Below are 16,541 nucleotides of genomic sequence, written 5' to 3' on the forward strand. Positions count from 1 at the left end.
TGAGTGGGCAGAGAGAAGAACACTCTTTTCCACCCACCGTTTTGTAAGACGTGTTGCCTATGACTCACTGTACCTTTTCCCGATCAAGGTCGATGACAGCCAAAGCGGCTATTTTTATCTTCTCTGTTAGATGTAATTTTTCTTTTTATATACATTTTTCCCCACAGGTGTGTTATGAAGATGGATCATCACTGCCCATGGATCAATAATTGTTGTGGTTATCAGAATCATGCATCGTTCATTCTGTTTCTCCTTTTAGCCCCACTGGGATGTATTCACGCTGCTTTCATTTTTGTTATGACTATGTACACGCAGCTTTATAACAGGGTAAGATACACTGAATGAATACAACAGTGTTGCCACAAAATTGTTTAGACATACAGTTGATGAAATGAATGATAACTCGGCCAATCTTGCCAAGTTGCCTTGGTGTTGGAAAAAAATAATTTTTACTTACCTTTTCCAAGCCTTGGATAATCAAGATAATACCTGAACTGGGAAAAGTTAAAGTAAATCTGATTTAATAGTGGAGAGTGTCCTTTACGATAACAACAGTAATACTAATTGTAGTATTTATTAAGTGGCAAGGACTGTACTTAGTATTGAGTTAGACACAAGATGACCAGGTTGAGTACAATCCTTAGGAATGCTGACAAATGTGCTTACTGCATTTAAAGTTCATGGGCACTCCTGAAAGAGATTGCTACCACCCAGCATCTTCTGATTTTTTCCCCATCTTCATAAGACAGGTCCTTCGATGCATGGTCTGTTTAGTTCTCGTTCAAGAGATAAGGAAATGGGTTCAGCCAAATAGATACCTTTGCATGAGGTAGCAGTAGGCCATTGAGGAGGAGGAGGAGGAGGAGTGGTGAGGGTTTAGGGACAAGAGGGAGAAATGACTGAATCCTAACCGCAGAGATTTAGGTACTTTTGGTTGCTATACGGGAAACTCTTTAAACGATAATAGCAAAGTCCAGATTGAGAAAACTCTAGCATATTTGGCCTTGCTTTATAGCTACGTAAGCTGAACTATGAAAGGCAAAAGAAAAACTTAGAGGTGCTGTCTAGTACATCTCTAGTTGAGAAACAGCGTGGCTCAGGGGAAAGACCATGGGCTTGGGACTCAGAGGTCGTGGGTTCTAATCCTGGCTCCACCACTTCTGTCTGCTGTGTGACTTTGGGCAAGTCACTTCACTTCCCTGGACCTCAGTGACCTCATCTGTAAAATGGGGATGAAGACTCTGAGCCCCACGTGGGACAACCTAATCACCTTGTATCCCCCCCACCAGCATTTAGAACAGTGCTTTGCACATAGTAAGCACTTAACAAATGCTATATATTCTATATTCTATTTATAGAATATATATATATTCTACATAGAATATATATATAGAATATATATATACATAGAATATATATATATATTCTACATATATATATATGGATGGATGTAAGTAGAACAGTCAAGCGCTTAGTACAGTGCTGTGCACACAGTAAGCGCTTAATAAGTATAACTGAATGAATGAACAGTCATCACCCCCTTCCTCCCATCATCCTTTGTAAAAATGGTCAGAAACAGGGCTCCGCACTGGATAGTAATGGTCTGTCCCAGAAAGGCACTTCTTACCTTCTTTATGGGGCACTCACACAGTATTTTCAGGTAGTACACCCTGCTGTCCTATTATATGGTAGTTGCATTCTTGCCTGAGAAGCAGTGTGGCCTAGTGGAAAGAGCAGGGGGGCTTGGGAGTCAGAAGACCCGGGTTCTAATCCCAGATCTACCATGTATCTGCTTTGTGACCTTGGGCAAGTCTCTGTGCCTCAGTTACCTAGTTGTAAAATGGAGATTCACTAATAATAATAATAACAACGGCATTTGTTGAGTGCTTGCTATGTGATCCTACTCCCTCCGACTTAAACTGTGAGCCCCAGGAGGGACAGGGACTGTCCAACCTGACTAACATGTATCTACCCTAGCGTTTAGAACAGTGCTTAAGCGCTTAACACGTACCGTAATTATTATTATTGCAGACCCACACTTTAAGAAAACCTCGCTTGGTATCCTCACCTCATGTCTGACGATTCGTGCATGCATACAACTGTCTTTATTTGCACCTTATTGTGCTGTACTGAGACAGGGACGCATTGTCAGAAGAACATTCTCTAGTTCGGCTATTGCATTCTGAGCAGCCACAGAGTGAAATCACGTATTCTGGAAGAATTGACAGTATATGAATCAGTGCTGTTTAACCCACGAAGGTCTTAAGGTTAAAGGTATTAAAGTAGACAAAGGGGAAGAATTCTAAAGGTGATGGTGATGATGATAATTGTGTTTGGGGCATTTGAATGGTATTTGTTAAGTTTGTCTGGCACTGTAGTAAGCGCTGGGGTACATACAGGCAAATCAAGTTGGACCCAGTCACATGGGGCTCACAGTCTCCGTTTTACAGCTGAGATAACTGAGGCACAGAGAAGTTAAGTGACCTGCCCAAGGTCACACAGCCGGCAAGGGGCAGAGCTGGAATTAGAACCCAGGCTTTTCTGACTCTCAGGCCTGTGCCCTAGCCACTAGGCCATGCTGCTTGGCACTATGTGCCAAGCTCTGGGGTAGATACCAGATAATCAGGCCCCACATGAGGCTCACAGGCTAAGTAGGAGGGGGAGCGGGTATTGAATCCCCATTTTACAGATGAGGGAACTGAGGCTCAGAGAATTTAAGTGACTTACCCATGGTCACACAGCAGGTATGGGGTGGAGCTAGGATTAGAGCCCAGGTCTGCTGACTCTCAACCCTGTGCTCTTTCTGCTAGGCCACACTGCTCCTTAGATAGCTGGGCCTACTAAAAGAATCCCTGGCAAAGATTCCCAGTCATTATCCCTTAAGGCAGATTTGTTTGAATGCTTCAGTGTACGGTTGGACGACTGCATCCCGGAAGATAACGGCCGTCTTGCCTTTCTAGATCTCCTTCGGGTGGAGCACTGTAAAGATCGATATGAGTGCCGCCAGGAGAGATCCCCTACCCGTTGTGCCCTTCGGATTATCTGCATTCGCTGCCTCCTTATTTGCCTTGGGATTGGCTTTAGGAACGACGGTAGCCGTTGGTATGTTGTTTTTTATCCAGGTGAGTTTGTAGGAACTAGGGATGAGAAGCTTTCTGGGGTTTAGATAGACAAAATGTTTAGAACATTGAAAATGCGTAGTCCAGGGCCCCATTGAATATGAGTGTCTCAATTATGCTTTGAGATCTTGGTTACTATTGGGTAATACGATTCTTGGTTATATTTTTGCCTCTTTGAGAGAGCTCAGAGTGATTGCTCTGTCAGCTTCGTTCTCACCGTGGCATGTGGGGAATACCGGTAATATACTTGGCTTGAAGGCCTATATAAATGCAAACAGGTGATACTGACCCTTCTACCAGAACGCTGGCAAGAAGTTCAGACAGGTAGTTAAAGAAAAGAGCTCCTCGGTTTGATCGTTTCCAAACCTAGCATCTGAGATTGGAGTTGTTGCAACTTGAAAGGATAATTGTAGAGAAAGCAATATATAATTTTCTGCATGTGCTGCTAACGATATCGTCAGAATAAAAGGATTTCCAAGATGATTTGCCAAAATATTGGCAATTTCCAGTTGAAGCATTAAGGATTCCGAGAAAAAAAAGTTTGGCCATATATTTTAATTTGATGATATTTGTTTTGTGCTAGGCACGATGCTTAACGCCATGGTAGATACAGGATAATCAGTTCTTATATTGGAATGTTAGATTATATTTAAGTTTGAGGCTTAGCCACATTTTTTAAATTCTGTATTTAATTTCTAGATGAAAGTAATTCTAAGGAACAAAACCTCCATAGAATCATGGATTGAAGAGAAGGTAGGTTTTTAATATAGGCATTCAGTAGCAGTAGAGAAATAAAATTTAAAATGTATGTGCAACATAAGGCAATCTAAACCTAAAACCATTTTTTGGTCTCTGTAGTTTTCCTCATTTTGAAAAAAAATTTAGGCTAGAGATACATTTCAGCTCTCACCATTTTAAGGGTCACTATCTACAAGAGCGTCTGTTACGGAATGAGATCCAAGAGAACAGATGATCCATTTTTTTCTGTAAGCGAACGGTCAGTTTAGAAAGCCATTCTAATCTCTTGAGGTGATATGCAGATTATTCTGGGTTCCTTTTTCATTTTTCTATAAAGTGGAGTAGTTACTACCGACAAATCCTAGCCAGGGCCTTTCTGAAACAACTACTGAATATCATTAACTGTCTAAACCATCGTGTGACTCTAGGCCGCAGCAGAACGAGGCACTCCAGGTCTTTGCAATATAGTACGTGCGGGAAGGAATGCACAGAGCAATGTCAAAGCCCTTATCCACTATTTGTAGACTGGATACGTGCGTTTGGTCCCCCTCAGTTGAGGCAGACTCAGTTAATATGTAGCATGTTTGGAAGGATCCCATCTACTAACTCGGTTGTACTCTCCCAAGTCCTTAGTATGGTGCTCTGCGCACAGTAGGCCCTAAGTAAATGCTTTTGTTTGACTGCGGCCCAAAACAGGAAATGCCAGTGCTTTTATTTGGGTCAGAATTTGTTTTCTTAAATTAATGTTTCTTTTAAATACTTCATGTACAAAAAACTAAGCAGCCCATCCCTTCTCTAGACTAAAAGATAAATAGCCTTGGTTCTTCACTAAATTATTTTTCGAGGGTCAGGATAGGAGGGTGGGGACTGGAGAATGGCAGACCATCCACCCTGCCTCTCACTTGGGCTCCACGTAATGATAATAATGATAATTGTGGTATTTGTTATGCACTTACTGTGTGCTAGGCACTGGGGTGGATACAACCAAATCGGGTTGGACACAGTCCCCGTCGCACCTGGGGCTCACAGTCTCAACCCCAATTTTACAGATGAGGGAACTGAGGCCCAGAGAAGTAAAGTGACTTGCCCAGGGTCACACAACAGACAAGTGGCAGAGCCGGGATTAGAACCCGTGACCTTCTGACTCCCAGGCATGTAGGCTGCAGCTTCCTGCAATTGGCAGGTGAGTCACGCGGCCACTCTCTAGTTGTGGTGTGCAGCCTTCGTGCTTACTTCTAGCTGTAATCTAAAGGTTTAAGGAGGCAGCCAGGCAAGTCCATTTTAGGGTTTTGGCTAAAGACATAGCAGTGTCATAATAATAATAATAATAATCGTACTTGTTAAGCACTTACTATGTGCAGAGCATTGTTCTAAGTGCTGTTCCAAGTGTTCTTTAGTAGCCCCTTTGGGGACTGGGCAGTTACCTCATCTGTAAAATGGGGATTAAGACTGTGATCCCCACCTAGGACAACCTGATAAGCTTGTATCTCCCCCAGCGCTTAGAACAGTGCTTGGCACATAGTAAGCACCTAACAAATACCATCATTATTATTATTATCATAAACAACTCTGGGGGTACAAACTCAAAAATATCCCCTATTAAATTAATGAGCATTCAGTATTTGCAGCTATTTTTCAGTAACACTTGTTCACATGGATAAAATCCAACCATGAGAGGTACCATCTACCCTTCGCATGGGTGTCTAAACGTGCATATTGTGGCTTAAGTTGTCACTTGCCTTAGGGCAGTGGTTATGGGAATAGTCTGTTGAGAATATGAACTTTTTTAGATAAAATGCTTTATAAAAATTGTTATAAATTTGGGAGATATTGTCAAACGGCTCCCCCAACTTTAAAGTTAGAAGAGTGATGAGTTCAGAGGAGTTGCTAAAAAACCAAATGACTTAGTAGAAGCCTGGAGGCTAATATAAAGCACACCTCTTTAGAACCCAGCCAAAATTCATGCAACAGAATAAGGAACAGGCAACCAAACAGAAATCCTCCATGGCTAAACGGTAGGACAGAAGAGGTCAAAAAAAGCCATTTTTTGAAAAATGGAAAGCTGACCCACGGTAGGAGAAAAGGGAAGTCCATACAGAATGGCAAGCAGAAAATAGCCACAAAAAAAAAAAAAATTGGAAGAGAACCTTGCGAGGGAAGCCATATCTAATAGCAGAAGATTTTCTAATAGAGCTAGCAAAGATGGCTAGGGAGTCAGTGGGGAACTTGATGATTGTGGAAAATGGTTTTGTGAGTTGAAAAAGATAGGTGAAAGATTCAATAAGATCTTCAGTTGGCTCTTTATTGAAGAAAGTGTTATTGAGAGTCCCAACCCAAACTGTTTTGGGTAGTAGATGATATAGAAGTAAGACTATGCAGTGAAATCTCCAGATTTGCAGATAACGCTAAGCCCTTGGAGTTGGGAACTCCAGGAAGTCTTCAAAACTGCGTGGGTGATGGAAAAATGGCAGATGTGCTTCAACATAAGTGCGTTTTAGAGAAAATGTACAAGTATACAAATGATGGTGGGCTTATAGTTATCAGTCACCACAGAGTAAGAGATCTTGAAGCCGTAGTTCTTTTCTTCATTGTCTTGTGCCGCAACAGCTAGAAGAATCAAGTGAATCCTTGGCACTGTCAGAAAGGTCATAGAAAACAAAACCAGAAGCACACACTTTGTAGGTCACCGTTTAAAGCCAAATATACCTACGCATAGAATACTGGGTGCCATTGTAATCACCAAAGCCTAGGAAGGACCTAACATAGAGGTGAGGAAGGGACAGAAAAGAAAAATGAAGAAAAGACTGAAAAATCAAGGACTCTAGTTTAAAAAGACACGCACTGAGATTGAAGTCAACAAAGTCACGTAGGGCAGGTACAGGATGAACATGAAATATCACACCATGAAGATTAGGGACACCCTTTGAAGCTTGAAGGCAGTGACCTCCAAAACCAACCAAAGGAAAGAGGAAACCGTATGGGATTAGTTACCACAAGAGGATAGGCAGTCAGAAAAGGCAGTGGATTTAAGAGAGCTTTCTGGATCAATTCATAGTCAAGTGGATTTCCAGAGGAAAAGTTAGGGATGTAGAAGGGAAATGTTGGGGATGTTAAGTGGAACGCTTTTAACTATTAGGAAGAATGTCAAAGAGGACAGTTAAGACATAAGCATCTTGTTTCCACTGTCAAACAATACTGAACTGAATATTTCAGTGGCCTATTTTCGGTAATAGGAGTACTGCACTTTTTATGCCACTAGATGTCAGTAGTGGCTAAGGATGAAAAGTGCCTTATTTCATTTAGTAATAAAACAGTTTTAGAGTGCGGAATATAATTTGGGGGTCCTGAATTAAATATGTAAAAGGCTCAAATATTAGCTTTCTCTTTCTTTACCCAAATCTCTAATGCTGATTTTTTAATATATATTTAATGAAAAAAACAAAACATTTTCATGGTAAACCTCGTAAAAATTTGAAAAAATTTGATTCCTTGCCAAATCTCATGGGCTTTACTCTTGTCCCCCTTGACCACTCAGCCTCCTTCAGCTCCAATGACCACACTGTTCTCCTAGAAACATTTTTCATCCTTGGTTTTAGTGTTCTCTCCTTGTTTTCCTCCTACCTTTCTGATCACTCCTCTCTCTCTCACTAATTCTTCTTATACCGTTCACCTCCTAACTCTTGGGGTTCCTCAGGGCTCCTTCTTGGATTCTCTGCTCTGCTCCTTTTACACTCAGTTGCTTAGCTATCATCTCTATACAGTGCTTAGTACAGTGTTCTACAAACAGTAAGTGCTTAGTAAGTACCACTGATTACTAGATGACTCCCAGATCTATCTCAGTAGCCCTAATCCCTCAACTCCTATGCAGTCTCACATATTTCCACTTGCAACCAGGCCATCTCTCCCAAGCACTTAGTACAGTGCTCTGCACACAGTAAGCACTTAATAAATACCATTGTTGATGACGATGATCTGCGCTTGGTGATCTGCTGGCATCTCAAGCTCACTATGTCTGAAACTAGACTCTTCATCTTCCCTCCCAAACCCACCCCTCCACCTACCTTTCCCATCCTGTCAACACTACCACCCTCCCTGTCGCAGAACACTGTAATCCTGTATTGTCCTTGAATTTTAATTGTCTCTCAACCATGGATAACACACAGGCCTGGGAGTCAGAAGGACCAGGGTTCTAATCCGGGTTCTGCCATTTGTCTGCTGTACGACCGTGGACAAGTCACTTCACTTCTCTATGCCTCAGTTACCACATCTATAAAATGGGAATTAAGAATGTGAGCCCCACATGGGACATGGACTCTGTCCAACTTTGTATCCATCGCAGCACTTAATACAGTGCCTGGCACATAGCATTTAACAAATACCACACATTAACCTGTTGCTGTATCCTAGTGTTATTTCCTCCAAAACATTTCCCACATTTTCCCCTTTCACTCCATCCTGATGAGCACACCCTAGTCCAAGAACTTGTCATATCTTGACTAGATTACAACTCTTTAGTCTCTTCATTGGTCTCTCAGCCACCAACTTGTCACCTCTTTAGTCCACACTAAACTCTGCCACCTTGGTCTTTTTTTCTAAAATATTATTCACTCCTCAAAAACTGCTGGTAGTTGCTCCTAATTCTCCTTACGAAACAAAAACTACTGTTCATTGCCTTTAAGACACTCCCGTCAATCAATCAATCAGTCTTACTAAGCACTTGCTCGGTACTGAGCACTGTTCTAAATTGCTTTGGACAGTATAACAGAGTTGATAGACATGTTCCCTGCCCACAGTGAGCTTACAGTCTGGAGGGGGAGGCAGATATTAATATAAATAAATTACATGGAAGTACATAAATGCTGTGGGGCTGAGGGAAGGGTGAATAAGGGGTGGAAATACAAGTGCAAGGGTGACGTAGAAGGGAGAAGGAGAAGAGGAAATGAGAGTTCAGTCAGAGAAGACCTCTTGGATGAGACGTGCTTTCAGTAAGGCTTTGATGGTAGAGAGAGTGATTGTTAGATATTAAGAGGGGTGTGTTCCGGGCCAGAGATAGGACACGGGCGAGAGGTCAGCGGTGACGTAGATGAGATCGAAGGCCAGTGAGCAAGTTGGCTCTAGAGGAGTGAAGAGTGTGGGCTGGGCTGTAGTAGGAAAGTGGCAAGGTGACTGCTTTAAAGTTGATGGTAAGGAGTTTCTGTTTGATGCGGAGGTGAAGGGGAAACCACTGGAGGTTCTTGAGGAGTGGAGAAATGTGGACTGAACGTTTCTGAAGAAAAATGATCCAAGCAGCAGAGTGAAGTATGGACTGGAGTGGGGAGAGACAGGAAGCAGGGAGGTCGGCAGGGAGGCTGATACAGTAATCAAAGGTGGAATAAGATAAGTGCTCAGATTAACATGGTAGTTTGGATGGAGAGGAAAGGGCAGACTTCAGCCATGCTGTGAAAGTTGAACCAATAGGATTTGGTGATATTGAATCTGTGGGTGGAATGAGAGAGGAGTCAAGGATAATGCCAAGGTTTGTGAGACAGGAAGGATAGTGGTGGTGTCTGCAGTGATGGGAAAGTCAGGGGAAGGACAGGGTTGGCGGTGGGAGGATGAGGAGTCCTGTTTTGGGCACATTAAGTTTGAGGTGTTGATGGGAGACCCAAGTAGTGATGTCCTGAAGACAGGAGGAAATGTGAGACTGTAGAGAATGAGAGAGATTAGGACTGGACTTGGAAATCATTCGTTCATTCCTTCCTATTAAGCACATACTTACTCACTCAGTGCTCTCACTGTGCTAAGCACTTGGGAGTGTACATTACAACAATAAACAGTCACGTTCTCTGCCCACAGCAATCTTACACTTTAGAGGTGGGGAGACACATAAATACAAATAAATAAAATAAAATTACAGACATGTACATAAGTGCTATAGGGCTGGGAGAGGGGAAGAGCAAAGGGAGCAAGTCAGGTTGACGCAGAAGGGAGGGGACATGAGGAAAAGTGGGGCTTAATCTGGGAAGGTCTCTTGGAGGAAATGTGCCTTCCATAAGGCTTTGAAGCTTGGGGGAGAATAATTGCCTGTCGGATTTGAGGAGGGAGGGCATTCCAGGCTACAGGCAGGACGTGGGCTTGAGGTCGGCAGTGAGACGGGCAATATAGAGGCAGAGAGAGAAGGTTAGCACCAGAGGAGTGAAGTGTGTGGGCTGGGTTGTAGAAGGAGAGAAGCGAGGTGAGGTAGGAGGGGGCAAGGTGGTGGAGTGATTTAAAGCCAATGGCGAGGAGTTTTTGTTTGGTGCAGATGTAGTTGAAGCCAAGGGAGCGAATGAGTTCTCCAAGGGAGTGGGTGTAGATGGAGAATAGAAGGGGACCCAGAACTGAGCCTTGAGGGACTCCTACTGTTAGGGCCTGGGAAGCAGAGGAGGGACCCGTGAAAGAGACTGAGAATGAGTGGCCAGAGAGATAAAAGAAGAACCAGGAGAGGACAGTGAAACCGTTGTGACCAGGGATTGTGTCTATTTATTGCTGGATTGTACTTTCCAAGCGCTAAGTACAGTGGTGTGCACACAGTAAGAGCCCAGTTAATATGACTGAATGAATAATGTTTCCAGGAGAAGGGAGTGGGCATCAGTGTCATAAGCAGCTGAGAGGTTGAGGATTAAGGTGCATTAGAGGCCTTTGGATTTGGCAAGAAGAAGATCATTTGTGACCTTTGACTGGGCAGTTTCTGTAGAGCGAAGTGGGTGGAAGCCAGGTTGGAGGGATCAAGGAGAGAATTGGAGGAGAGGAATTGGAGACAGCAGGTGTTGACAACTCGCTCAGTGGTTTGAAGACAAATGGTGGGAGGGAGATGAGGCAATAGCTGGAGGGCACTTTGGGGTCAAGGGAGGGGGTTTTTTTAGGCTAGGGAAGACATGGGCATGTTTGGAAGCAATGGGGAAGAAGCCATTGGAGAGCGAACAGTTGAAGGTGGGCAGAAAGGAGGGGGCAAGTGCTTTGATGAGGTGCTTTGGATGGATCAGATGCGCAGGTGAAGGGGATGGATTTTGAGAGGAGGCAGATCTCCTGAGATACTGCTGGGAAAGATGGGAGAGTTGAAGGGGCAGGAGGAGGGAGAGACTGAAGAGGAACAAGGGAGATAATAATAATTACGGTATTTGTTAAGCGCTTACTACGTTCCCGGCACTGTGCTAAGTGCTGGGGTGGATACAAAGGAAATCAGGTTGGAAACAGTCCTTTTCCCACGGGGGACTCACAGTCTCAATCCCCAATTTATAGATGAGGTAAGTGAGCCAAAAAGAAGGGAAGTGACTTCCCCAAGGTCACACAGCAGACTAGTGGCGGAGCCAGGATTAGGGATATTTTAGAGAGGTCACACCTGATTGTGTGTGAGCCCATTCTTCTAGACTGTGAGCCCACTGTTGGGTAGGGACCATCTCTATATGTTGCCAACTTGTACTTCCCAAGCGCTTAGTATAGTGCTCTGCACACAGTAAGCGCTCAATAAATATGATTGAATGAATGAATGACTGGTTTCAATTTTCTCAGTTAAGGACGTGGCCAGGTCATTAGGGTCAAGAAATCGGGGAGACCGGGGCGGGGGGACAGAGGGTTAGAGGAGGGAGTTAAATGTCTGAAACAACTGGCAAGGGTAATGAGCATGGGAATCAATAAAGATGGAGAAATTAGAGGAGAGGGCAGAGAGTTCCAGCACGCATGGATGAACTTGAGGTGGATGAGGTCAGTCTGATATCTGGCCTATCCCTATTTCTCATACACTTTCTTCTCCCACGATACCCAGATCACATTCTCTGTTCTTCCCAAGATAACCTGGTCCCTGTGCCTCTCTCTGGAATTTCTCACCTCTATCCTGTTGCTCATGCCCTTGCTGCTGAGTGGGACCCTGCCCCTTCAAATCTGCCAAGTCACACCGTTCCCATCTTCAAAGATCACCAGAAAATCTACTTCCTCCAGGAGGCATTACTGGAATCAGTGCCACCTTAACAGGCCTTTGGGCTTATGTTTGTATACCCTAAAACCTACCAGCAACCATAGCATTTGCGAATGGTTTGTGCCAGTCCCCTTCTCTTCCCTTCAGACTAAGTACAGTGCCCTGAACCCAGGAGGCACTAAATAGCAAAAGTAATAATCATAAAAATAATGGTAATGATTACATGCCTACTATGTGCCAAGTACTGGACTAAAAACTGGAATAGAGACAATGCAAACAGATCAGGAAGTCCCTGGCCTAAATGGAACTCACAATCAAAGGAGGGTAGAGAACAGGTATTTAATCCCCATTTTACAGCTGAGGTAACTGAGGCCCGGAAAAGTGAAGCAACTTGCCCAGAGTCACACTGCTGGCAAGTGGCAGTGCCAGGATTAGAAGCCAGATCCTCCGATTTCCCCTTTCCACTAGGCCATGTTGATTCAATTGTTGTTTTTTTTGTACTTCCCAGGCACTTAAGTACATTGCACTCAACCCAGCGGGCACTCAATAAATGCTATTCCTCCTCCTCCTCCTCATTCTACTACTACTATTTTTGCTAGCTTTCATTTGTACCTCTGTTTCCCACAGGCCAAAGACCGAATTCAGTATTATCAAACTGGTGAAGTCTTTATTTTTCCCTATGATATGGGAAGTAGATGGAAGAATTTTAAGCAGGTATTTACATGGTCTGGAGTTCCAGAAGGAGATGGATTAGAATGGCCCATAAAGGAAGGCTGTCACCAGTACAGCTTAACAGTAAGTATGCTCCTTACTGACCTGTCATCTGTTATTCCATTTAGTAAGAAATTACTCCATAGAGATTAGAATTCAGATACATGCAAAACATCCTGTAGGAAAAATACATAATGTGACACCTCGAATTTGTAGAGCACTTCAAAAAACCTTCCAAAGGTCTTTCTCATCAGGTATTTCTGTTCTTCATATCCTCCCTAGCAAGTAGGAAGAGGCAAGTATTATTATTTTTCTCATTTTACTGTTGAGGAAACGGAGGCATAATGAGAGGTTGTGACTTGCCCAAGGTCACCCAGCAGGCCAGTGGTAGATTTGGTTGTAGAACACAGGTTTCCTGACTCATGAATCAGATCCAGCCCTTTCTCAGTATATGTCATCATTGGACATTAGTCATGATGTGTCACCCAAAAAAGATTGGTGTTGCAAAAGTTTGCCTTTTACCAAGTAGATCTTCATTATCCTGACTCATGCTCAAAGTATCACATTGAGAAGCTGAAAATAGAAGATAAGGCTATTTTTTAGTGCCCCATTTCCCCTCTGCTCTACTACTGAAGGAAAACCAAGATTCAGTTATGTCACCTTGTAGTGGAAAGCCATGTCCCTCCCCTCTCCCCCAACTTTTTGTAAGTACCAGAAGATCTGAAATGCATCTCACTTACATCTTTATATTTTGTAAACAGATAGAGCAGCTGAAACAGAAAGCAGACAAGAGAGTCAGAAGTGTAAGTGCTCTAGCGATTGCTGTATTTTGTGATGATCGTTCTAGTATAAACATGGGGGAAAATCCTGCCATCTGACTCCTTGTGGAAAAGGACTCCTTGGCAAAATATCCATTTTTTTCATTTAATAAATGTGTTTCTCTAGGAGTGCCTTGGGTTTCATGCTATTCATTTTTTTTTTTCCTGAGGAAATCAATAACTACGTAGTCTGTTTATGATGGGGAAACATATCAAAATGACTGGATCTTTTACTGTCACAGGAATTGAGCTTTCTGCTTCATATTTAATTTAAACTACACTTATAATAGTAATAATACGCTAATAATACTACTACAGTAATAATATATATATAATATTAAACTACACTGATCATTACTATTGTTATTATTATTAATAGGTGGTATTTGTCACGTGCTTACTTGTGCCAAGCACTGTTCTAAACTGCCATATTCACTTAATTTGCAGAAAGTCAGTTCCTTTAATCTACATTAAGTGCTAAAGCCTAAAGGCAAGCGTGTCTCCCATGAGGTGCTTTTCCTCTGTTGAACCGCAGGTACAGTACAGAGCAATGGAAGATTACAGTGGTGCTTGCTGCCCTCTGAATAAAGGTATCAAAACCTTCTTCACCACACCGTGCACCGAAGAGCCCCGGATTGAACTTCGCAAAGGGGATCTGATACTAGTTACGAGAGGTTTAAAGTAAGTGAGTTTAGTTAGTGAGTGAACTTTTTCATCATAAAGTATGACATTTATTCTAAAGTTATTTTATTTTTAACCTTCCATGATTACAGGCACTGGATGTATGGAGACAAAATTCTTAATTCAGCTGCAGAAGGTATATAAATAATGTGTTTCTTTTTGCTACCTAAAATGAAAAATTGGGAGTCTTGTATCCTAAAGGGAATATAGTTTTCCCCCTAAATTGGGGGCTTGCGTTTTGGTGGTGTTGTTTTTTATCTTTTTCAAGTAGCTAGTTCATAATTGTGAACTGCTAAATAAGGATTTTCCCAGTTATGTAGTCTCCCAAAGGATGTCAACACAGATAGACTAATGGTGAAAATATTCGGTAAGTGTTTGAACTTTTTTTTTTAAGCTCTTACTCCTGTGATTTTTTTTTTCAAAGGAGTGTCCTTTTTTTCCACAGAAAGTTATACACTTCTTGATATGGAGTGATCCCCCTTTCAGGAAAAATACAGCAAAAGCTTATCTTAAGTTGTTGGGAGGCGGGGAAGAAGGGGGAAAGAAGGGGCAAGGAATTTTTCAACAGTGAATTTATTTTAGGGTAAAGAGCTAGAATGCTTGGCTGTATTCTCTAGCCTTATGAGTGTTTTTCCTTTTCAGGCGCTAGAGTGAGAGGATGGTTTCCCAGAAAATGTGTGGAAAAGTGTCTGTATGATGTTGAAACAGATCAAGAATTTGAAGGCGAGAAGAAAAATAGATAGCCACTCTAATTTAAAAAATTGTCCTTTAAGACCACACCACCCTTTACTTGAAAACTGTACATACTACTTCAGAATTATGCAATGGACCTGCTATGGATTTTGTTCTTTTCCTCACACAAAAATGCCCCAGTGCCATGACTTAAATATTTTTATGACCATTTTGTAACCGAGAAGCCATTCCACATATGCCTTTGAAATCCTCCCTTTCTCAACCTCCCTCTCCAAAACAAAGATTCTAACCAAGTGTTTTCGCATTTCCTATAGAAATTTTTTTTAATCGATTGCACAGATAGGGACCTTACCTGCAGAGGACGTTTTCTTCCCCAGGTGAGCCATCTGCATGTGATGTTCCTTTATTGGGTTCTCGTTTTAGTTTGCAGTTTTTTACTTAATGAAGTACCTCCCTGGAAAGTTATTTTATCAAGTTAAATTTTGTTACCTGTGTCTTTTAAGAATCCAAACTGTCGATCACAAATAAAGACCAATGAGTGTTCTTTATACATCCCATTTTGTTCATCTTGAGCATGTTCTCTTTGTCAATTAGCCAGCATTTGACTCCACTCAAGTATATCTTGGAGCCTGGGGTTCCTTCACTTAGCTAAGAACAGTTCATGGACCTGAATTATTTTCATATGTAACTTGCCTTCCTGCCAGCAGCAAACTTCATTTCTACCAGGCATAGCTGTGACATTTTCATATATCATCATCATCATCAATCGTATTTATTGAGCACTTACTATGTGCAGAGCACTGTACTAAGCGCTTGGGAAGTACAAATTGGCAACATATAGAGACAGTCCCTACCCAACAGTGGGCTCACAGTCTAAAACCTGGTTTCCCACAGCAGGGACTTTGTTTTGTTTTGGGGTTTTTTTTTATAGTATTTGTTAAACACTTACTAAGTGCCAGACACTGTTCTGTGTGCTGGGATAGAAAGAAAATCATCAGGTTGGATTCAGTCCATGTCCCACAAGGAGCTCATTTAATCCCCATTTTAAGGATGAGGTAATTGAGGCCCAGATAAGTTAAGTGACATCCCCAAGGTTACACAACAGACATGTGGCAGAGCAGGGATTAGAACCCAGGTCCTTTGATTCCCAGGCCTGTGCTATTTCCACGATGCCATCCTGCTTCACCTGGTGCCCCTTGCAATTTCTAGCCAGGGTAGGTATTTTCCAGGGACTATGCACTAGTTCTCCCCAAGATTGCTCAGCATTGATACCCCTACAAAGTACGGAAAGCATCTGAGATTTAACTAGCAAGGTCTGTGCCTTAAAGATTGATTGCTGAGATGTGGATAGAGGCTAAATGTTCCCCCTCCTTTTCAGAGTCTCCAAATTTCCACACACAGGTCACTGTTACAGTCCGTTTATAAATAACCTATTGAGGATTTTAATAGTAGCAACATCTGTATAAGAGAATCTTAAGATAGATCCAGAAATAGCCCGCTATCTTTGATCTGGTATTTATTCCTAGTTTAAGGCCAGGGAATACAACTCCACCCCCATCCTCTGAACTTACTACTTCTCTTAACAGCTCTTCTGTGTGCTTAACAAATACCATCATTATTATCCCCTGTAGATATAGAAACTCCCCACCTGTAGCTCTGGAATCTCTCCCCTCTACTGGGGGAGTCGTCCTGAGGAGTGACCATTTCCTATATTTTAGAAACCCCTGAGTCTTTTCCCCTTTTCTCGAAAATGCTAGCAGACTTAAAAAGCCAAGGGAAGGTTAGGAGGGTGGGACTGACATGGTCAGAGACTGACAGGGATCCCAACACTATTTCTTCACAGAATGG

The 16,541-nt window shown here is 42.4% G+C and overlaps 1 protein-coding gene across 4 annotated transcripts in view; it reads left to right on the forward strand.

Annotated features, from left to right (window-relative positions):
- Window positions 1-15,249, forward strand: part of ZDHHC6 (zinc finger DHHC-type palmitoyltransferase 6) — a 29,207-nt gene extending 13,958 nt beyond the window's left edge. For 2 of the 4 annotated variants that reach the window (XM_038758240.1, XM_038758241.1), the window contains exons 4-11: window positions 168-327; window positions 2,961-3,122; window positions 3,819-3,872; window positions 12,418-12,585; window positions 13,263-13,304; window positions 13,855-14,000; window positions 14,093-14,136; window positions 14,643-15,249. In XM_038758240.1, the coding sequence (XP_038614168.1) occupies window positions 168-327; window positions 2,961-3,122; window positions 3,819-3,872; window positions 12,418-12,585; window positions 13,263-13,304; window positions 13,855-14,000; window positions 14,093-14,136; window positions 14,643-14,743 (877 nt within the window). In that variant the 3' untranslated portion in view covers window positions 14,744-15,249. The remainder of the gene's footprint in view (window positions 1-167; window positions 328-2,960; window positions 3,123-3,818; window positions 3,873-12,417; window positions 12,586-13,262; window positions 13,305-13,854; window positions 14,001-14,092; window positions 14,137-14,642) is intronic. The other 2 variants (XM_038758242.1, XM_038758243.1) reach the window with 2 other exon arrangements.
- Window positions 15,250-16,541: the final 1,292 nt, after the last annotated feature.

This window comes from Tachyglossus aculeatus, chromosome 16 (assembly GCF_015852505.1).
Source record: "Tachyglossus aculeatus isolate mTacAcu1 chromosome 16, mTacAcu1.pri, whole genome shotgun sequence".
NCBI classification, from domain to species: domain Eukaryota; kingdom Metazoa; phylum Chordata; class Mammalia; order Monotremata; family Tachyglossidae; genus Tachyglossus; species Tachyglossus aculeatus.